General features: G+C 34.7%; 1 protein-coding gene, 2 long non-coding RNA genes and 1 pseudogene across 3 annotated transcripts; 2 read left to right on the top strand and 2 right to left on the bottom strand.

Moving 5' to 3' along the window:
• Positions 1-11,651: 11,651 nt before the first annotated feature.
• Positions 11,652-22,139, bottom strand: LOC146940182 (uncharacterized; annotated as a pseudogene).
• On the bottom strand, positions 13,575-14,377 carry LOC146940185 (protein FAR1-RELATED SEQUENCE 5-like). Its single transcript, XM_085757384.1, has 3 exons — positions 14,094-14,377; positions 13,709-14,051; positions 13,575-13,604 (listed from the first exon to the last, which is right to left on the bottom strand). The coding sequence occupies exons 1-3, from the start codon at positions 14,348-14,350 to the stop codon at positions 13,575-13,577; spliced, it is 630 nt and encodes a 209-aa protein (XP_085613510.1). The 5' UTR covers positions 14,351-14,377.
• LOC146940184 (uncharacterized) lies at positions 14,812-16,710 on the top strand. The gene is made up of 2 exons (XR_015031902.1): positions 14,812-15,161; positions 16,465-16,710. It is a non-coding gene; the product is annotated as an uncharacterized LOC146940184 (long non-coding RNA).
• LOC146940183 (uncharacterized) lies at positions 19,517-21,455 on the top strand. Its single transcript, XR_015031901.1, has 2 exons — positions 19,517-19,866; positions 21,210-21,455. It is a non-coding gene; the product is annotated as an uncharacterized LOC146940183 (long non-coding RNA).
• Positions 22,140-23,259: the final 1,120 nt, after the last annotated feature.

The following is a 23,259-nucleotide window of genomic DNA, read 5'->3' as shown; positions in this document are numbered from 1 at the left end:
TTGTGTTTTTTGGCTATATGCACCATTTTTCTTGCTACTGGAACCCCTGCCTTGCCTAAAAATCTTATAAAAATTCCATAATTGTGTTTACATGAGTTTTGGTACCTTTCTTGACGTTTTTGTGATGATGTGAGGTGTTAAATCTTGATCAAAAAATATATGGTATTTTCTAGTTAATTGTTTACCATTTTTTGTTAATTTTGTGAAGTTTTTGTATGTTTTTGAATCTAAAAATCCTTTAAAAATTCCAAAAAAAAATTCATGTCTATTTCTTGTTACTTTTGTGATGTTTCTATGCATTTTGATCATTGAAAATTTTGTTAAAAATATAGTAACACATCTTCTTGCATTATTTCTTGATTTCATGTGGGAAAAAACCTCTAAAAATTGGCTCAATTCCATCCTATGTTCTTGATGACTATTTGATGAACATGTTATATGATTCTATGGACCTTTAGCTACTGTTTGTACATAATTGTGAGGCTTGTGTGTGAGTCTTGATTAGTTGCTTGGATTACAAGTTATGTTTGTGAATAAACAATGCATATATGCCTAAAGTTCACTTTAAAAATGACAAGGTCATCATGTTGCCTTAATCCTCATTTTAAGACCTGATTCTAAGCCTTTGAAAAATATATTAGAATGTGGGAATTTTAGGCAATGGGATTCTTGCATTTTGTGAGTGAATTTTAGTTATATTGTTGCACTTTTTGGCCTTGTTTTGTGAAGTTTTCTATGCTTTTGCCTTAATATTTTTACTTGCTTTATTCTTTTTGACATCACCCTGTGCCACTAACATTTTCTTGCTCCATGTTTCATACATCGTAAGCATATTCTTCATCACATCTTCTCATCCCATCTCTTTACATTTCTTTTTGCTTTTAATTCATTTGTGTGGGATTAAGTTCTCACAAAGACCATAGAATGTAACTAGGGCATGATGTAATAAGGACAATGGACTCTAATAATGTACACCGACACAAACACCGACACATGCACACACACCACTTTAGGTATATAGCTAGAATATGCATGTTTAGATGTATGTTTAGGATTGTATGTTTAGATGAATGTTTAGGCTTTATACTTAGAAAAGTCAATTTTCCAAAAAAATGTGAACAACATCACTCAAACCATTTTCTAAATAAACCTTGGGATCAAAATCCCATTGTAATTTTCCCTTTTATTTTCTTAATCAAATTTCAATGAACTTTAATCATACTTGACTTCTTTTGCAAAATCACTAATTAAACCTCACCTTTTCTTAAATTCTCATGCCTTTAAGGCCTCTCAATCTCCATTCTTCAAATTCCAATTTTCAAACTTAAAATCAACCAACAAAAACAAAAACATTTTGTGGAAGAGAACTACGGTGGATTTGATCCCTTAAACGGGTACGTAGGCAAGGAACAAAATTCCTTCAATTCAAATAAAATAAAAATTCAAACATTCTCCTCCCTCCAATTCTTCACTTAGTAAACTCTTAGGTGTAAATATCATTTTTTAAATAGCATTTAAAAATAAAGCGCGCGCGTAGAAATTAAAGACGGTTCCTATAGGTTACTATAGTCGTTATGGGTGCCTAACACCTTCCCGTAGCGAAAACAACTCCCGGACCTCGATTCTCAAGGGTTTTGCTTACTTTTTCCCTTCCCAAGAAAAAATAAGATATCACCGGTTAGAAAGGTTCAAACTTAATCAATGTTTGACACCCGAAAACCAAGATAAAACACCGCTGTTACAACAAGAAGAAATAGATCTAGAAAGAAACAGGTTTGAAAACTGATAATGGGTTTGAATACTGCGTATGTTACAGTCGTAAGGAAGAAGATGACCTGAAACTAGGTTTTTTGTTTCATTGGGCCGCTGGACTTAAGTATTGGGCTGCTGAACCATTTTTATATGGGTTTTTTTGGACTATTTGAATAAAAACCAATGAAGTTACAATTGCTAATCTCACCCCCTTTAAAAAAAATTATAATCTTACCCATAAGTTACAATTATTTTAGATAACAAAACATAGGTTATTTTATTTTATTAAAAGGAAGTGAGTGTAAATTGCTAACATTAGCAGCCTATTTTATAAATTGTTTGTTATATTTTTTTTTATTTAATTATTATTTTTATAATGTACCGATTAATACATTAGCACGTACCGCAAACCGAAATAGCGTACCGACTATGTATACCCCCTACGTACCCGATTCTTTAAAAGTTGTGTACCGCGTATCCGAACCCGTACCACGTAACGAAGCGAACCGCGAATTATGTGACTATGCATGCTCTTTCTCATAACAGTTTTTCTTCATTCTCAAGTTACAAACACATAAACCCTAATCCACCTTGTTTTATAGGCTTATCCACCTGGTTCTGAATAGAAAAACACCATTGCTGCACTAACACTCATGACATATGTAGTGTCCTTTGCTAAGTGATTAATTGCATACATTTTTTTTTGTCAAGATTAATTGCATACATTTTAGTGGCTTATGAAGTACTATAATGTGGTTAACGATGGATATCCATTTTTGTGTCAAATGCATTGTGAGATGTGACATATTACAAGTAATTTACTGGAGTTCGTAAATTACTACTAGTTGATAAAATGATTTAATAAGATATTGGCGTTTGCACATAATGAGAGGCCACGGTTGTTTTATTGTGGGATTAAAATGTCGTGTAAACCATCATCAAATCAAGGGAAAATAAAAGATAATGATCCCATATAACCCAATCAGTAAGTATCACATGTTCTGCGGGGTCCTAGTGCTCTTTGGTATCCAGGCCAAATTAATCTGACATGTTTTGGTTGCTACTCTTGGAATGATTTATTTTTTGAAATAAGAGACATGAAATAAATATTTTTAAAGCAACACTATAATGAGACAAGTGGGGGAAGAAGATTGAGTCTCTGGAGCAAGGTTTGCATCATCTTTGCGTCTGTTTGAGGTCAATAATAATGAAGGGATTTTGGTCCTTGTCTGCGATCTGCAGTAGTAAATTAAGCGAGCGTGATGAGTATTTTTAGTGTGTGTAGTATAGTACATACAACAATAATAACACGTTATCCATCCATGTTTACGCAGCATTTAAAAGGAAGAACTTTTTTTATTCACTCTACTTGTTTATTGCAAGTTCTACGAATTTCATTTTATACAATCCGAAAGATATAAAACACCCTCTAAACTTTTTTATTTTATTTTATAATTTGAATATGGTGGGCAAAAAGGTTGGAAGGTTGAAAAAGAAATGGTCTAAAAGAAGGGTGGATTGGGGATCTATTGATTCGGTTGGCCTATGTCTGATCCTAAATTTTGTTACTTTGAACCTTACAATGAATATCATTCTCATCCGTATATATGATTTTTAGCATTGAAAGTTGGATGTGATATCTATCCTTAGTTGAGCAAATATAAAGGGTGAACAACACATATAAACTAGAGATTTCATATAGATTTTTTTAAGAAGTAAAACTTGCCCACTAAAATTGGCATGGGGAGAATCAAATCTTAGACCTTGAGAAGATATTTCATATAAGTTTTGTTTGTGAGTTTGAAGGTGTTGAGTTTGACTCGAATTTTGATTTTTGTGTTTCAGCAAAATCGTGACACGACTTGGAGAAATCGTGGCATGGCTTTGGTTCAGAAATTGAAGTTTTAGTTCGACAATAATCAGGCCACAATTTGTAGAAATTGGGACAGGGTTTTGGATAACATTCAGTTGTATTGTGTACGAACTGGAAAATCGGGGTTTCGATTTTGATAGGATCTGAAACACTATTGAAACACTCCTTGACCCGTTTGTTGAGGAAGCTTGGTGAATCTCATAGAAACCAAAGGATGGAACTTTTATAATGGTTTCCATTTTCCAATGAGTTATGTTTACATTATGGCTATTGATTTCAATGAAAGGGACTGAGATCTACCTAGCTTTTTGCATGTAATCTATTTGTACAATGTAAATGCTTGAATTAAATGAACAAATAAAATTCGTCCACTTGAGGGTAATTAGATTCTTGGCAGTGGGTCATCGTAAGTTTAGTTCAGTTGGTAGGGACAATGCATAATATTTGCAAGGTTCGGAGTTCGAACCCCGGTCACCACTGAAAAAAGATTCTTGACGGTGGAACGTGTTCTTGTTGTGTTATATTTCTCAGTATCGTGACCTTGCAAGTGTAAATAGATTTTGAGTGTGGTCAAGAATTTGATAATTTAATTGCAATATCACAATGAAGTATAAACCCTTTAAGTTAAACCTCAAAACACTTGTGGCAAAGTTCTTGTATTGCATGTCTATTCTCTTCCACTATTATCGTAAAAGAAGAGATAATAAACATGTGTTGATAACTTGAGATATTTAATAACACATAACAGTTTCTAAAGAAAGAAATGAGTTCGATTTTTAGAATCATTCATTTGTAAAAAAAAAAAAAAAAAAAAAACCTCAATCTTACATTAAAATTAAAAAACAACTAATGATATGCTGCTCATTAGAAGATTAGTCAAATAGTAAACCTCAAGTAAGTAACTAAATAATAAGAGAAGGTTAAAACAAGTTTTATGATACAGAGTCTTTTTTTTTTTTTTAGTGTTACTCCCTCCATTCCTTTTTATTTGATGTTTTAGCTGATTACACACATATTAAGGAATCATTAAAGAATGAAAATAGTTGTAGATTTGGACTATAATACCCTTATTTTATTTTTTGGCTTCCATGGGGAGTATGAATAGTTTTAGCCAATGTTCTCTTTTTATAGTTGTGCATGTCATTGGGTTTTAGCCAATGTTATCTTTTTAGCCGGTAGCTGTAAATACTGTCATTGGTAGTTGAAATGAGACTTAGGGAGAGCACTACCTAGGTAAGGACAATTGGTAATTAGTACTCCAATTTTTGACAATTGTGATAAATTAAAAGTCATAACGTAATTAATTGTGACAAGGGTAAAATTGGACAAACAATACCAACAATTCTAAAACATCAAATATTTTGAAATAAAACTTAAGAGTTAAAACATCAAATAAAAAGGAATAGAGGGAGTATAATATAGAGTCTCTTTTGTCTTTATACGTGGCCTTTTTATTTATAAAATCTAAAAATAAAAATTGTTGGTGGGTCTAAAATGATGACCTTAGTGCCCTTACCTTTATACTGTATTTGATTGTATGATTCTTTCGAGTGTCTACTACAAGGAATTAGAAAGAAAAAAAAAATGTATAATATTGTAATGAAATAATTGTCTGAATTTAAAATCATTAACCTTTTTCTCTTTCAAAATCATAAAAAAAAAAGGAAAAACTCAAAAAATACATATTAAAGCAGAATGAAAACTAAAATGGAGAGCAAATCTCATAGGAATGTCAGCAAAGCAAATGGTGTAACCCTACAAGAGCAGACTTTGCAAGATACTATTTTTTTCATAAAAGTTTAATGGTGAACCACAGAAAGGATTACAACCAGACCAATGGAGTAAAAGATTTAAGATTTGTATGGCAGAAGCCAGGCATTCTTGCTGTACCGCATAGCGTACGTAGTGGTTCATGTCTTGATCGATATGTTAGATATTTTATGCTAACAAACTTTATGTTTCCGAAATTAATATCAAATTTAGAATAAATTATGCTCATAAAATCATCTCTAGTCTTCCTAAAAAAAAAAAAATCATTTCTAGTCTTCTTCTTAAAAAATAATTTCTCTAGTCATCGTTGCAAAGAGAAAGATATTCAAATATCTTTGTTCTTGATATGCCTTTATGTTTATATCCCCCGCATTATAGATCTGAAATGAAATTGGTTGAGAAGCGTAAGTGCCAAAAACTTATTTAAAACATTTTATAACCAGAGTTAAATATATTTTTAATTCTTATATTCCCTAAAAAAATCTTTATATATCAATTTTCATTTTTAATTCCTTTAAAAAATTCTTTCGAACTTTGATTCTCTAAATTTCTAATTACCAATTCTGGTCTATGTTTTTTACAAAAGTTTACGTTTGATATTCATGTACCTTTTGTATGAAATGTCATTGTGAAGACTTTAAAATATCATTAACTTAATAACTTAACTATTTAATCTTTAATTTAACAATTTAATATTTAATTTAAAGTTATAGATAAATAAATAAAGATTAAAGAAATAGTCAAATCATTAAACTAATGAGATGTCTTAAAAAAATTCGTTTAGAACATACAACATGAACTTTTATAAAAGCGCATAGACTAAAACAGGTAGTAAAAAATTTAGAGGGACTAAAGTTTGAAATACATATTTAGAGGGACCAAAGTTTGAAATAAATATTTAGAGCGGCTAAAAAAAGTTGGTATATTTAAAAAGGTTAAAAACATAAAAAAATACATAATTATTACAATTGATATGATATTTGGTTTAATTTTAAAAAATGGATTTTAAATCTTATTTGAGCAACTTACAAATAATAAGTCCAATAATATTCAGTTTAGTGGGTGTTTTTTTATTTTTTTAAATCAATTTACGATTTTGATTTGGATCGGTTTAAATATGTACATCCATACCTTATATCTTCCTTCTTTTAATTAGCCTTGTAAACAAAAAAAAAAAAAAAAACATACCTTATATCTTCTGGATTTTGATATAAGCAAAAATTTGAAACTAGTGCATGTATTTTTTATTTTTTTTAACAAGCAAAAATGAATTATATTAACAACACCAAAGTAATCCTCTCAGCACAAGGCGTACCGAAGAAACTAATAAATGTACAAACAGTTAGCCAAATAACAACAACAATGCTACTCGATACCCAAACACAGGAGGAGATTCGACAACCACATCTGAGTACCAAAAACAAAACTAGCCTGCTTAACTTTCATGCCACCACAAAGAATAATATTTAACTTTTTCAAGTAACTTATAGAAACAAATGTTGAGCGTCTTCGACGTGACCACACCCAAACACACACAGTCGCACCTCCGTAGCGATGACACCACGAGTCGCCAATTTTGATTTTGTTGCTAATCTATCACGAAGCAACCTCCACGCAAAAATAGAGACCTTCAAGGGAACCTGCTTGTGCCAAATTAATTTCGTGCTTGGATGAACCTGAGCATGCTCCTGGGATGTCAACATGTCATAAACACCACGAACAGAATACCCCTTATCCGGTCCAGATGCCACTGCCACATATCAAAAATTGTATCTTGCAGAAAACATTAAGTAGTAATGCCCTACACTCCTCTAACAACTCTTCCTCCCACACCCCCAAGCTACGACGCCACCTCAACGCCTCCCCCTGCCTCCCAACCTAACAAAAACAAGTTCCGAACCGTGATCGCTTTGTTGTCAGCCAAATCATAAAGTCGTCGAAAGCGATCTTGAAAAGAAACACCGCCACACCAACAATCACGCCAGAAAGAGGTTTCCGCCCCATCCCCCACCTTTCGCGACACGCATGTTGCGAACCATCCATCACCACTACCTCTTACCCCATCCCTGATTCTCACTATCTCCCTCCACCAAGAAGAACAACTCTGACCCCCGACCTCCAACCGTCCATCCTCCGCACCATACCTAGCCACCAACACCCTAAGCCAAAAACCATCACCCTCCACTAACAGACGACAACACCACTTTTCCAACAAAGCAATATTAAACTCCCTCAAATAAGCATAGACATGCAGAGTAGTCAGGACATATTTGAGGAGAATAAGACGACCATCGAAGGAAAAGAACCGACTATGCCGACCAGAAAATATAGATTTAATGCGACTAATTTACAGAGTATTTATTGAAGGTACTAGAAAGATTTGTGTGGTCACAAGACATAGGCACATAATTTAAGTGTTGAGGCAAAAAAGAAAAATGACAAAACTTATGTGCATCTCTTTAAGTATTTTCATATGTTTCTAAACTTAAAATACATATTTCGTGGTTATAACAAATTTTGAGAATATTATAGATTTGAGATGTAGTTAAATTATAAACCATACAAAAAACACGGAAGGAAAATGTACCTAACTACCAAAGGTTTGTAAAAAAAAAAAAAAGAATAATTAAATATTTTAATAATACTACAATATATTTTTAAAATAATTAAATAACTTGTATTTTTTTATGTGTACTTAAATAGTTTTGGCTAAATTATACTTTTGATTTCTCAAGTTAATTTTACGTTTTACTTTGATCGCTTAAGTTCTTTCCGTTTCATTTTAGTCATTAAATTATAAACGTTGGACGATTTTATCATTAATTTTTTTTTCATTTTAATTATTTAACTTTAAACATGATTTGATCGTTTTAATTGCAAAGTTTAAACGATCAATTATTTCATCAAAGACCGAAGTGTTAATTTGTGTCTTTGAAACATAAATTAAAAAATCGAATACAAAAGTTTTTTTTAAAAAAATGTACATTAAATGTCTTAAAAGTATCAAAGGTATTATTTCTAGGGCCACGCTAACTTGTGTCCTAGGGATATACTACTCCCTCCGGTCTTATTATAAGAAACAATTGACTTTTTTAATTTATTGTGTAAGTGATGTATCTAGTCTATATTTATAATAAGATACATTAATTATTCTATGAACCTAAAAAGTCAACTTTTTCTTATAATAAGGACCGGAGTGAGTACTATGTTAAGCAACCCAAAATAGAAATATTATTTGATTCATTGGGTTATGCTAATCAGTGTCTAGTTAAGGAAACAAAAAAAAATGGTAAATTTGCATTGAATTCAACAATTTTTTAACTTTTAAAAAGTCAAATCTATCATTTTTTACCATTTTCCAATACAACATTTCTACATTGGCCCTCTTAACCAATGACCTAAGAGCACTCTTTAGCATTTCCTTGATTCAATTAATGAAAAGTTACCAAATTAAATTCAATGTAAGAATTTCAAAAAAAAAAATTCTTTTACATTTGACTCATTAACTTAAGGCACATGTTAATATTTCTTTTATTTTTAATATAAATTTATATATTTTTTTAAATTCTTAACTTGTGCTCTAGGAATCATTAACGTGTGACCACCCCCAATGAAAACTATGCTAGTCCGTGACACTGACAGTACCTTCGCGCAGTCCTAGAGTTCAATTCCGCGTTGACGTAACTCACTCAATAGTACTGTAAAAGTGCACTATCATACAAACACAACCTCAACAATCTCAATGACACGCAACACATTGTTGGCCTGTGGCTACACGACAAGTCGCTATGTTTGGTCCACTGACACAGGTAACACGGCAGCTGAATGGATCCATCCATCCACCACTTCTACGTCCCAAAACACACTCTTAAATTATTAGAGTTAATAATTTGAATATCGAAATATATATTATATTGAGTGCGACATTTTTTTTTTAATGTAAAAAATTATATTTAAATAAAGAAGAGGTCCAAATAAGTAAAGAGTGTGTATAAGAATGACTTTAAAACAGTGTCGCAATAAACAATTATTCCTTCCATTTCTTTTTTATAAGATTATTTTTTTAAAAAAAAATGTTTGTGTAAAAATTTCTACAAATTTTTAGATGTATTTATTATTTTTCCTAAATAAATCTCTCATTAGTATATCAATATACCTTGAAATATAAAAAGTTAACATTAAATATCTATAGACAAAGTGTAATTTGGTAATAGTAACATACATTTATGACAAATTTATTACTTCAAATATTTTTCTTAATACTCACGATTTTTGTAAAAATGGGACGGAGGGAGTACAAAAATGTCAAAACAAACCCTAAAAACAAACATGTCATAATTAGAAGCAACTCTTACATAGTCACAACCCCAAATTAAAAATATTTGGGCACACACAAATGAAAAAAGAGAAGTAAATTAGTCACATTATTTTTTTACTTTTATCTTTAATTTTTTCAAGGAATTCTACTATCGTCACAAGCATAAATTGATAGTGTTTGGGCACACACATTAAAAAGTTTTTTCTGATAATAAAAAATAAATTGATAATAAGAGAAAAACCTTTTTATTATGTATGTGTTATCAAACACTGTTCATTTATGTTATTGACCATAGAAGAATGTCTTAATATTTTTAGGGAGAATGTCTCAAATTTTTATCATCTATGTGTGTGTCTAAGTATATTTTATTTGTGTTTGTGATCAACTAACACTTTCTCCATAATTAGATGGAGAGAAAGCTCATTGATTAGAAAAATTCTCGAGTTACGTCCCTTCCTTCAAAATGACCTTTAATAGTCAATCAGATCATTTGAAAGCAACGACGAATGTCTCGTCTGAACATAGAAAAACCACCAAATTGTTGAACATACATATATTTTTTTTTAGAAACCAAACTAGTGCACCAGAATTGACATCAAGGATAATCAAATTTGAGATCTTAAGAGAAGACACTCCAATGTCTCAAGCCAACACCACCAAACCAACATAAATGAATCCGTTCATACATATATTAGATTGAAAAATGCTATTGATAACTTTCGAATTCTATTGATAACTGAAATTTTTACTTTTTTCTAAAATCAATCAAAGTTAGTTTATAGCTAACTGAAATCAATCAGAGTTTAGCTAACAGAAGATCTAAATTTAATAATATATTTTTAAGAAATATTTAATAATATAATAATGAAAGAAAGTGTTCACCAAAAGAAAAATGAAAGAAAGTTTACTTGACCTTATTGCAAATTGTGAATGCAAAGTCATTTTCATCCTACACATAATTCTTCTCACCTTAAAAACCCCTAACGAGTTGTTACTTGTCTCTACATGTGTATAGGGGAGGTTTGATGTGAATGTAACAGGGGTCGTTGGCCCGGGGTTGTTCCAAGTTCATTATTTCTTTCCTCACTTCCCACAAATTATTTAATTAACTAGTTTAATTTAATATTGGAGCTCACTTATTTTAAATGTGGAAAAGTAGGGTGTCCGAGATTCGAACCACATCCCTGCATATATTGTTTATTGTCCCTATTAATTGAGTTAAGTTCACGTGAACTATTCTCATGTGTTTTGTTCGTATTATTACTAGTACGATAAATTAATACAATATTAATGAAATTTTAATTAGAGTAACATGAGACAGCCTTGATTCTCCGGTCAAAATGATTTAGGTTAGTAATCACACTTTGAAAATCTGTCTTAAGAAAATCTGTCTTTTTCTTTGCAGTAATAAATCCCATTGAACCCCCAAAAGTGCAATCATTCCATCGACAACCAAATCTTGTTAAAGTTAAGAGACGTCAAAGCTTTTTTCCATCGTTATTTGGTAGGAGCCCAATGGAATTAGCTTAAGAAAACTGCTTTTCTGACATAGAATACTTTCAATTGACACATGGAAATGACCATATTGCCCCTGACGGTAGTTAACTGCCGCTGGGAAACACGTCAGCTGTTAACTGCCGCTGGTACCCAGCGATTGTTAACTACCGCTCACACCAGTTACAGAACCAGTGCAGTCTGTAACTGGTTTTGCCCAGGAAATGTGTCTTGTTTTACCTGTAATTTCAAACGGCAATTCCGGAGGAAATCAAACCGAAACAACAACATCCAGCAATCATAAACATCAACATTTATTAGTTTTTCAATTATTCGGTTACATTACACCAAACCGATAATGCGTTAACGTTTAACAATTGTTTGAAATTCATCAAATTTTCCACATTATGCAAAACATTACACATAATGTACATTAATTACTAATAAATGCGAAACTCAAATATATTGATATACATATAAATAGTTAAAGGTTAGTTACATATCACCCAAAAAAATTGGTCATTACATTATATATCCAAAAAAATACGTCGGCGCGTATCAACCAAAAAACGGATTAACACCGACAAAAAAGTGTCACATTTCATCTAATAAAAGCAAATCATCTAAATGTTCCAGAACATCTTCAAATTCGGTGTTTGCTTTAACCGGAGTGTCATCAAACATAATTGGATTGTCTTCATTTGTTGGCTCCTTTGGTGGAACCGGTCTCTCTTTGAGCTCAATGTCCATGAGTGTTTGGAAACGATCGTGTTGATCCAAAAATTCATCCTCCCATGTTGCCGCCTCTTCGCTCCTGTGATTTCTCCACTCCGTGGATGTTGGAGGTAGTGGGCAACCATCTTTTAGTGAAAGAAGGACAAAATGATTAGGGATTAGACCAAGGCAAATCATGTTTCTTTTCGGGTTAACCGGAGGCCGTCCTCTAAGTGGGAAAAAAGTCTCGGAGATGAAATCTTTCCATGTAGTCATCTCTAACACCGGCCTATTGTAACATGATGCAACAATGTGTCCCATATCCGGCAATGTCAACCATTTGTCGGGAGGTGCAAAGCTACTAGGATTTTTGAGAGGATACAATCCATCCAAGATGTAGTTGTAACGGTTCTCGCTCGCATACACCTCAATGTATTTGCTCCTATGCTCTTTCAACTCTTGAATAAGTGCTCTCCGCACCATAACATGACTTTCTTGCGTAAAACCCAAGGCTTCCGCTATAGCCCTAAACCCACAATGCCCGTCACCAATAACATCCACAACTCTCTCAATGTATGGTATCATGAATTTTGGCATGTAATACATAGGATTGGATGGATCATAACTTGTTGAAACCAAGCTAGGCTTAGGAACCGGAACCGGAGAAATGCCAATGCGAGCACCTTTCCTTTTAGTTTGTGAAGATTTTTTCCGTGGTGAAGATTGACTTTCCGGATGTTGAGAATCAATAGTCTCCCACGTAGATGGGATCCTACCACGTGTGGTTTTGATTTTTTTGGAGCTCCTTTGGTTGCCACCTTTCTTGGAGGTGGTGACAATAATGTGGTCTCCGGAAACGCTAACAACCGCAAAGCCTCTTTGATTTCTAGTTTCATTTGGAACGAAACTCTTTGGAGACGTTCTTGGATACCATGCCACTCCTCCGCGACCGAAAACAAATCGTCATTACTTTGTTCTTCACCCATGTACAACTTATGCCAATGCGGGTGTATCTCATTCAATCGAATGTGCATGTTGTGACGGATTTTCATAGCAATGAAGCATGCACAAGGTAGGCCATATGACGTCCTTTGAACACAAGCACAAGTTTTCTTCTCAATGCACAAGGTTCTCCTAGCCCGCTCTTCTTCCACAAAAATAAAATTCATGGCTTGTCTAGACACGTGACCACCCAACCCGGAGTACAAAGTGACATCTCTGTATCGATGTTCCAAGACGGTAACGCTCCTACCAAACGATGATTGTATCTCCTCAAATTGGTTTGCCAACATCTCATCAATTTTATGCCAACAAGTACCCAAATCACCCTTGGAGGTGGACAAATATTCCTTCACCACACCATGAGCTCCTTCAACTCTATTTGTGGTCCTACACCCAAGATGTAACACAAGGTCCGTCCATGCCGTCACTAGATTGTCCTTAAAAGGGTTCAATATGGTTTCTTGAACATAGTTAAGAAACTTTGGATGATCCTTACAAGCATCTTGGAATTCCACTAGATTAGCCGCATATAACTCTTGAGTAGGAGATTCAACCAATTTTTCTCATGCATCAAATATGGTATCAACCAACTTACTATGCTTCTCCTCGTCGACAATCTTCTTTTGGCCATCCACCACAACAACGTTTTGTTTAACTTTGCAATCGGTGATGATTCTTGATCTAACATTTTTGCCAACATAGAAATAACAAAGTATTGCACTACTACCGGGGAGAACATTATTTACGGCATTCATCATACCCGTGTCCCTGTCGGTCACTAACACCTTAGGCATATTACTATTTGGTCCAAGAAGTTTAAGCAACATTTGCAAAGCCCAAGTAAAGTTATGCTCCTCCTCGGACGTCATAAATGCAAAACCAACCGAATATGTCAAATAGGTTGATGTGACTCCAACTATTTCAAACAATGGCATCCTATACAAGTTGGTTTTGTACGTGGGATCCATTATCAAAACAGTAGGAAAAGTGTTAAACAACTTTACCGAAGTTGGACGAGTCCAAAATATGTCTTGAACGGTTTGACTTTCCTTTTTTTCTCTTACGTAATAAACATATCCATTCTCTTCAAACTTTGTAATTAGATATTGCATCTCCGTCAAGTCACCCCTTTTTGCCTTTTTGAATTTATGACGTTCATTGTAGACTTGCTTGATATTTGTCATGGACTCTTTCCTTTTATTCCTCAAGTTTGTCAAAATATTTTTTGGTTTCACCGAAGAATCGGTCAAGTCATGTACAAGCTTCTTGTCGTCCTCCGTTAATCTTCCGGCAAGAAGGTGCCCTGCTACATACGGCACCATCTCATGGTTGTGAACGCCATTAAGAATAGCCAACTTCCAACCATTGTCTTCCCTAACGACATATCCACGCACCTTGAACAAACACCCACATTTTCTTGATCCCATTCCTTCATGCTTCACTTTTGTCTTCGGTACTTTGTGCTCGCTGTAACGCCCGTCTTAATTATTTAACTAATTCAATGAAGTTTAGAATATATTTATAAATATATGCTTATATGATTGATGATTTAAGTGATTTACATGATTGATGTGCGTGAATATGATTCATGAAGTTGAGTGGATTATATGATTTATAAATAAATTATGTGGAGTTTATGATTTTGTGAAGTTGTTATGTTGGGTGACTTATTTTATTATTTAATAAAATAAGATTTGAAAATAAAATAATTATTGAAATGTGGGGCTGTTTTAAATTTAGAGAGTTTAGTGGTTTAAGAGGAAAAAGAAAATAATGGAATTGTTATATAAACCACTTGTAATTTATATACCGTATATGTATAACCAATAACCTAAAAAGCCCACTACTTACATATTCACTAGTATATATATGTTACGCTATGTGTTTAACCTAAGATTCTCTTCTAATTCCTTATGATGAGCTGTGTGCCGCCCACCTCCCCACTCATAAAGGATTCCCATCTCTCAATTATAAGTTACAAAGCTTCTACTTATCTTTTCCGCGGGTGTGCAAGATCCCAATTGATTTTGGACACATATTCATAAACTCTCCTTCACGATTCTCGTCTACATATTTTGGTGCCATTGAAGTTGTCATTATCATAATTGCCATTTTGTTGCAAGCGTTGTTTGGCCGGTTTGGTTATTAGTTGTGATGTTTAACGGAAAAGAAGTGTTAACTTGCTCGAGCCTGCTGTTGTCGATAAATTTTGTATGTCTCGTGAAAGCTTCAATTCAGGTAAGGGTGAGACTAATTTTCAATATTATTAAGGGTATAATTCTATAGGATGAATTTAGCATGATTAGGTTAAGTTTTGGTGAGAATTGAGAATTAGGTTTAAGATCAATTTTGATGATTGAATCATGAACAGATGTTAGATTGATGCGAAATTAGTGTACAGACCTTAGATATTACTTAAGATGATAATTAGATGCTATTTGGATGAAGGAATCATGAATATAGGTGAAAAGTTGTGATTTTTAGGTTTCTGGTTGTACTGACATTCATCGCTCGCATCTGCGAGCAAGAACACTCGCAACTGCGAGCTAGAACCCAGAGCTCGCAACTGCGAGCAATGTAACTCGCAACTGCGAGTGACCTGTAAGCTCGCCATTGCGAGCAGAATAACTCGCCACTGCGAGTAAGGACTTAGGAACCCAGAATGCACGCTTTACTCGCCATTGCGAGCAAAGTTACTCGCCACTGCGAGTTAGGCTGATAGTTGCCCAAAATTGTCCCGATGCGATCCTTTCGCACGTGTAGTCTTAAGTTGACCTTAGAAGTAAGTAAGAGAGCTGTTTAGGATACTTTTATAAGCTCCAGAAGTTTGTTCAGGTGACTGAGATTAGTAGTGTTGTTGCATGAATGTTATAATGATGCTTTATGATACTTATGTTGATCTATTTCATTCCTTAGATGATGTTAATGCATTCAAGTGTTATTAAATGATGTATCTTGCTGCTGTTCCCTGCTATTGACTGTTAGTGTCTTGAAGTTGCATGAGTCGGTTTATGTTGTTGGAATTTAAGAAGTTGTCCATGATTATGAGTCGTATGAGTTGTTCATGTTGTTGTCTAAGTTGTTGGAAGTTTGAGTTCATTGCATACTCATTAAAGTTGGGGGCTTTAGGCCCGGCAGCCTTTGTGCTCATTAAAGTTGGGGGCTTTAGGTCCGGCAGCCTTTGTGCTCACACGTTGAAGAGCCTATTATGCTCATTTTGTAGTTGATTGGTACCACATGCATTTGCATATCAAGAAGTTTCATGATGGTCTAAGTTGTTAAGCTGTTGTTGAGTTGATAGAGTTGCATGGTCAAAGATGAGTTGTGTCGTCAAGTTGATTATGATTTGAGATGAAAATTAGTAATAGTATTTGATGATTGTATTTGTTATGAAATGAAAAATATGCTAAGTGTTAATTGTTGAGATGTTATTAATGTTTAACTTGTTAAATGCATTTTATTGGATTATATGCTTAATGTATTGATTATGAAATCTCACCCCTTCTGCGTATATGTTGCCTCGACCGTGGGTAATGTGCAGGTAATAAAGATTAGAGGCGTTCATGAGTGGACTCCTCACTTGGTGTCTAGGTGCTCTGATACGTAACGGGATGGGGGCTTGCTTTTACTTCTATTCCTTACATGTCTCTTTTATGAACTAATTTATGAGATTTTCCAATAAGGCCTGCGTGCCAAGACTTTCATATTTTGAACTATATTCCGCTGCAACAGTTTAAGATTTTCACGATGTTGAATTTGAAGGATAATTATTATTATCTGTTTTTAAGATTTTTAAGTAGTATGTGACATTCCGTTATGAATCAAATTCTCTGATTCTAAATGAAATTTTCAAGTTGGGAAAACGGGGTGTTACAATTGGTATCAGAGCAGGTCAGTCCGTCCGGCCAAGTAGTTGAGTCGCGTTGTGTCAGTTGACAGTTTTTGTACTGTTATTATGTTGTCCTAATTGTTGTTTGTTGTTTGTTGTGCAATCCCTGGTATGAACTGGTTGGAGTACAACCATGTTCGTATTAATTGTTTTAGTAAGTCGGTGTATTTCTCTTCTGCCGAGGAAGAAAGTGGAGCAGAGTTTGGTCTACCAAGCAGCTGAAGCAGTTAGCACGCGATGGAATTTTGATGTTTTCGTTGATGGCGTCACTATCTATTGAGAATCAAGTAGTGAGTGATAAGTTGCAAATTGTGTGAGGATTTCCTGAAGTTTTCCTGAAGAGATTGTTGTTTGATCTTACCGGCACATCAGGAAGTGTCTGCCACCAGAAAGAGAAGTTGAATTTTCTATTGATCTTGTTCCGGGAACGAAGCCTGTGTCTATGACACCTTACCGTATGTCAGCTTCTGAGTTGGCTGAGTTGAAGAAACATTTGGAAGATTTGCTAGATAAGAAGTTCATAAGACCGAGTGTTTCACCTTGGGGAGCGCCGGTATTGTTGGTTAAGAAGAAAGATGGAAGTATGAGGTTGTGTATTGATTATCGACAGCTGAATAAAGTAACGATAAAGAATAGGTATCCACTTCCTAGAATTGATGACTTAATGGACCAGTTAGTGGGTGCACGAGTGTTCAGCAAAATTGATTTGAGGTCGGGTTATCACTAGATTAAAGTAAAAGATGAAGATATGCAGAAGACGGCTTTTAGGACGCGATATGGACATTATGAATATAAGGTGATGCCTTTTGGTGTTAGTAATGCGCCTGGTGTGTTTATGGAATATATGAATCACATTTTCCATGCATTTTTGGATCGCTTCGTGGTTGTGTTCATCATTGATATCTTGATTTACTCTAAGACAGAAGAAGAACATGCAGAACATTTGAAGATTGTCTTGCAAGTGCTGAAAGAGAAGATGATTCTTGAAGAGAGTCATAGGAGTAGCTTGAGTATCCATCCGGGAGCTACGAAGATGTATCATGATTTAAAGAAGTTGTTTGGTGGTCTGGATTGAAACATGATGTAGCACAATTTGTGTATTCTTGTTTAATTTGTCAGAAGTCAAAGGTAGAACATCAGAAACCTGCTAGATTGATGACACCGTTAGATGTACCAGAATGGAAATGGGATAGTATATCCATGGATTTTGTGACGAGTTTACCGAATACTCCTAAGGGAAATGACGCTATTTGGGTGATCGTTGATAGATTGACGAAGTCGGCACACTTCCTTCCGATTAATATTAGTTTTCCTGTGGCTCAGTTGGCAGAGATTTATATTCGAGACATTGTGAAGTTGCATGGTGTTCCTTCAAGCATCGTGTCAGATAGAGATCCAAGATTTACTTCTAGATTTTGGAAGAGTTTGCAAGAGGCTTTAGGCTCTAAGTTGAGATTGAGTTCGGCTTATCATCCTCAAACAGATGGTCAGTCGGAAAGAACGATTCAGTCCCTCGAAGATTTGTTGAGAGTATGTATACTTGAGCAAGGTGGAATTTGGGATAGTCATCTCCCGTTGATAGAGTTCACTTATAATAACAGTTATCATTCAAGTATTGGAATGACACCTTTTGAGGCTTTGTATGGTCGGAGGTGTAGGACTCCGTTGTGTTGGTTTGAAACAGGTGAAAGTGTGGTTCTAGGATCGAAAATTGTTCAACAGACTACTGAGAAAGTGAAAATGATTCAAGGGGAGATGAAAGCGTCGTAGAGTCGACAAGAGAGTTACCATGATAAGCGTAGAAAAAAAAACTTGAGTTCAAGAAGGAGACTACGTGTTCTTGAGGGTTACTCCGACGACCGGTGTTGGTCGTGCATTGAAGTCAAAGAAGTTGACTCCGAAGTTTATTGGTCCTCATCAGATATCTGAGAGAATTGGCACGGTGGCTTATAGAGTTGGTTTACCACCGCATTTATCGAATTTGCATGATGTGTTTCATGTATCGGAGCTGAGGAAGTATGCTCCAGACCCGTCCCATGTGATCAGAGTGATGATGTATAAGTTAGAGACAACCTTACAGTGGAGACTTTACCTTTGAGGATTGATGATCGCAAGGTGAAGACGTTGAGAGGCAAAGAGATACCTCTTGTGAAAGTCGTTTGTGATGGAGCGACTGGCGAAAGCTCAACGTGGGAGCTAGAGAATAAGATAATGGAATCTTATCCAGAGTTGTTTGCTTGAGGTAAATTTTCGAGGACGGAAATTCTATAAGTTGGGGAGAGTTGTAACGCCCGTCTTAATTATTTAACTAATTCAATGAAGTTTAGAATATATTTATAAATATATGCTTATATGATTGATGATTTAAGTGATTTACATGATTGATGTGTGTGAATTATGATTCATGAAGTTGAGTGGATTATATGATTTATAAATAAATTATGTGGAGTTTATGATTTTGTGAAGTTGTTATGTTGGGTGACTTATTTTATTATTTAATAAAATAAGATTTGAAAATAAAATAATTATTGAGATGTGGGGCTGTTTTAAATTTAGAGAGTTTAGTGGTTTAAGAGGAAAAAGAAAATAATGGAATTGTTATATAAACCACTTGTAATTTATATACCATGTATGTATAACCAATAACCTAAAAAGCCCACTACTTACATATTCACTAGTATATATATGTTACGCTATGTGTTTAACCTAAGATTCTCTTCTAATTCCTTATGATGAGCTGTGTGCCGCCCACCTCCCCACTCATAAAGGATTCCCATCTCTCAATTATAAGTTACAAAGCTTCTACTTATCTTTTCCGCGGGTGTGCAAGATCCCAATTGATTTTGGACACATATTCATAAACTCTCCTTCACGATTCTCGTCTACATATTTTGGTGCCATTGAAGTTGTCATTATCATAATTGCCATTTTGTTGCAAGCGTTGTTTGGCCGGTTTGGTTATTAGTTGTGATGTTTAACGGAAAAGAAGTGTTAACTTGCTCGAGCCTGCTGTTGTCGATAAATTTTGTATGTCTCGTGAAAGCTTCAATTCAGGTAAGGGTGAGACTAATTTTCAATATTATTAAGGGTATAATTCTATAGGATGAATTTAGCATGATTAGGTTAAGTTTTGGTGAGAATTGAGAATTAGGTTTAAGATCAATTTTGATGATTGAATCATGAACAGATGTTAGATTGATGCGAAATTAGTGTACAGACCTTAGATATTACTTAAGATGATAATTAGATGCTATTTGGATGAAGGAATCATGAATATAGGTGAAAAGTTGTGATTTTTAGGTTTCTGGCCGTACTGACATTCATCGCTCGCATCTGCGAGCAAGAACACTCGCAACTGTGAGCTAGAACCGAGAGCTCGCAACTGCGAGCAATGCAACTCACAACTGCGAGTGACCTGTAAGCTCGCCATTGCGAGCAGAATAACTCGCCACTGCGAGTAAGGACTTAGGAACCCAGAATGCACGCTTTACTCGCCATTGCGAGCAAAGTTACTCGCCACTGCGAGTTAGGCTGATAGTTGCCCAAAATTGTCCCGATGCGATCCTTTCGCACGTGTAGTCTTGAGTTGACCTTAGAAGTAAGTAAGAGAGCTGTTTAGGATACTTTTATAAGCTCCAGAAGTTTGTTCAGGTGACTGAGATTAGTAGTGTTGTTGCATGAATGTTATAATGATGCTTTATGATACTTATGTTGATCTATTGCATTCCTTAGATGATGTTAACGCATTCAAGTGTTATTAAATGTTGTATCTTGCTGCTGTTCCCTGCTATTGACTGTTAGTGTCTTGAAGTTGCATGAGTCGGTTTATGTTGTTGGAATTTAAGAAGTTGTCCATGATTATGAGTCGTATGAGTTGTTCATGTTGTTGTCTAAGTTGTTGGAAGTTTGAGTCCATTGCATACTCATTAAAGTTGGGGGCTTTAGGCCCGGCAGCCTTTGTGCTCATTAAAGTTGGGGGCTTTAGGCCCGGCAGCCTTTGTGCTCATTAAAGTTGGGGGCTTTAGGCCCGGCAGCCTTTGTGCTCACACGTTGAAGAGCCTATTATGCTCATTTTGTAGTTGATTGGTACCACATGCATTTGCATATCAAGAAGTTTCATGATGGTCTAAGTTGTTAAGCTGTTGTTGAGTTGATAGAGTTGCATGGTCAAAGATGAGTTGTGTCGTCAAGTTGATTATGATTTGAGATGAAAATTAGTAATAGTATTTGATGATTGTATTTGTTATGAAATGAAAAATATGCTAAGTGTTAATTGTTGAGATGTTATTAATGTTTAACTTGTTAAATGCATTTTATTGGATTATATGCTTAATGTATTGATTATGAAATCTCACCCCTTCTGCGTATATGTTGCCTCGACCGTGGGTAATGTGCAGGTAATAAAGATTAGAGGCGTTTGTGAGTGGACTCCTCACTTGGTGTCTAGGTGCTCTGATACGTAACGGGATGGGGGCTTGCTTTTACTTCTATTCCTTACGTGTCTCTTTTATGAACTAATTTATGAGATTTTCCAATAAGGCCTGCGTGCCAAGACTTTCATATGTTGAACTATATTCCGCTGCAACAGTTTAAGATTTTCACGATGTTGAATTTGAAGGATAATTATTATTATCTGTTTTTAAGATTTTTAAGTAGTATGTGACATTCCGTTATGAATCAAATACTCTGATTTTAAATGAAATTTTCAAGTTGGGAAAACGGGGTGTTACACTCGCCGCTCCGTTCACAAACCAACTCCAACATAGCATTTCTTCCTTCACAAGATCTTCTAATGACAACCGTAAATCCAGCCCTATTTGCTTGTCGACGGACCCAACCGAGCAATTCGTTTTTATCTTTCCATGTGTCTTGGGTTGAAAAGAAATGAGCCGTGTCCACATCGGAATTGACGCTTGAAGCCGCAACTTTAACGGAGACTTCGACCTTAGCGGGAGCTTCAACCTTAATGGAATCGACAACTCTAGGTTTTCGATCACCCGGATCATCACCCGCATTCTCAACATTATCTATAAATAAACAACATACAATTACTAAACTAATTAATAAACATCTATCTAATATCATATATTAACATAAACAGACAAAAAAAACAAAAGAAAAAAAAATGGAAAAAAAAATTTTGGGCAGCAGCTACTGCCACTTAGAAAATTTTGAAAATTTTCTAAGTCTCCAGCGGCAGTTAACAGCCGCTCACTCCCAGCGGTAGTTAACTGCCGCTACAACGCGTGTCAGAACAAAAAAAAAAACCAGAAAAATCAATCAAATGCAATGGATTTTAACGTTGTAATACCTGTTCTTTGATGCATTTTGTGTGTAGAAACGTCTTAGCAATCGATTAGCAATGATTTAGAGACATGATTTTGACACAAAAATTTGAAATGGGTTTTTTTTTTGGGTATGGTATAGGAATGGAATGAGAAAGGTGATGAGTGAATAGGTGAGGTAGGGGTTTCTGGTTTTGGGGGGAAAGACACCAGCGGTCGTTAACAACCGCTGGGTTCCAGCGGCAGTTAACAGCCAGCGTATCTTCCAGTGGTAGTTAACTACCGCCAGGGGCTTTAAAGTCATTTCCATGTGTCAATTGGAAGTATTCCTTGTCAAAAAAGCAACTTTCTTAGCTTAATACAGCTTGTTGATTTGGATTTGTTTTTTAATCAAACTGATTTTGGGTATGTGATTGCCTTAACCCAATAAATAAACATGAAATGAACGTGACCTCATGCAAGCGTTACTACGCAATAAATAGTTGCATTTATAAAGTGATCATGGCTGAACTGATAATATTAAAGTACGGGTCAGTGTCCACCATTTCAGGCTAGGATACTGAAGTCAAAATGCATGTTACAAATAAAAATACTAGTTATTTTTTTTTGAGCAAAAAAAAAAAGTTTTTATTCATTAATTTGACACAAGAAAATGAGTAACATTTATGAATATTAATGTATGTCATAGTAAAAAGAGATGTAAACATAGTGTGATTTTGTTACTAATAATGTAATTTTGAGAAGATAAGGTAATAATGTACTTCTCTTAAAAAAAATAGGGTAACAATGTACCGTACTTCTTTTGTATGTACATTTAATCACATTTATAATGTAAAGTTTTGTTTTTTAATAATCATCAAATTATATTCATGTAAAATGTGATTGGTGTGTAACGTATCACCACCCAGATCTACAATTTTGTGTCCTTTTCCTTTAAGAACTTAAACATCCCCACTTTCCAATTTCTACACCTTTCATTTCATGACAAGCTGGTGGCTTTTACACTTAACACTTTATGGAGATAAAAACAAGTTCAATTAAGAGAAGGGATCATGTGGGACTAGGATAAATTGCTTTCCATTTTGACAATATATGTTCATTTTTTTTTATATAGGAACATAACATGATTAGGGGGAATTTTCCTCAGTGGAATAATTAGGGT

Source organism: Medicago sativa, chromosome 3 (genome assembly GCF_051527215.1).
Source record: "Medicago sativa cultivar Bolivia chromosome 3, Bolivia_mono, whole genome shotgun sequence".
Classification (NCBI taxonomy): domain Eukaryota; kingdom Viridiplantae; phylum Streptophyta; class Magnoliopsida; order Fabales; family Fabaceae; genus Medicago; species Medicago sativa.
Note: the sequence above shows the minus strand (reverse complement) of the source record. Positions and strands in the feature narration are given on the sequence as shown.

Excerpts from the sequence above, each read along its gene's own strand:
- LOC146940185 (XM_085757384.1), bottom strand. The coding sequence starts at position 14,350 with ATGGGATCAAGAAAATGTGGGTGTTTGTTCAAGGTGCGTGGATATGTC. Across the intron at positions 14,052-14,093 it reads GAGTCCATGACAAATATCAA|GGGTGACTTGACGGAGATGC; the intron begins GCAAGTCTACAA and ends AAAGGCAAAAAG. Across the intron at positions 13,605-13,708 it reads CAAATAGTAATATGCCTAAG|ATCAAGAATCATCACCGATT; the intron begins GTGTTAGTGACC and ends CAAAAATGTTAG.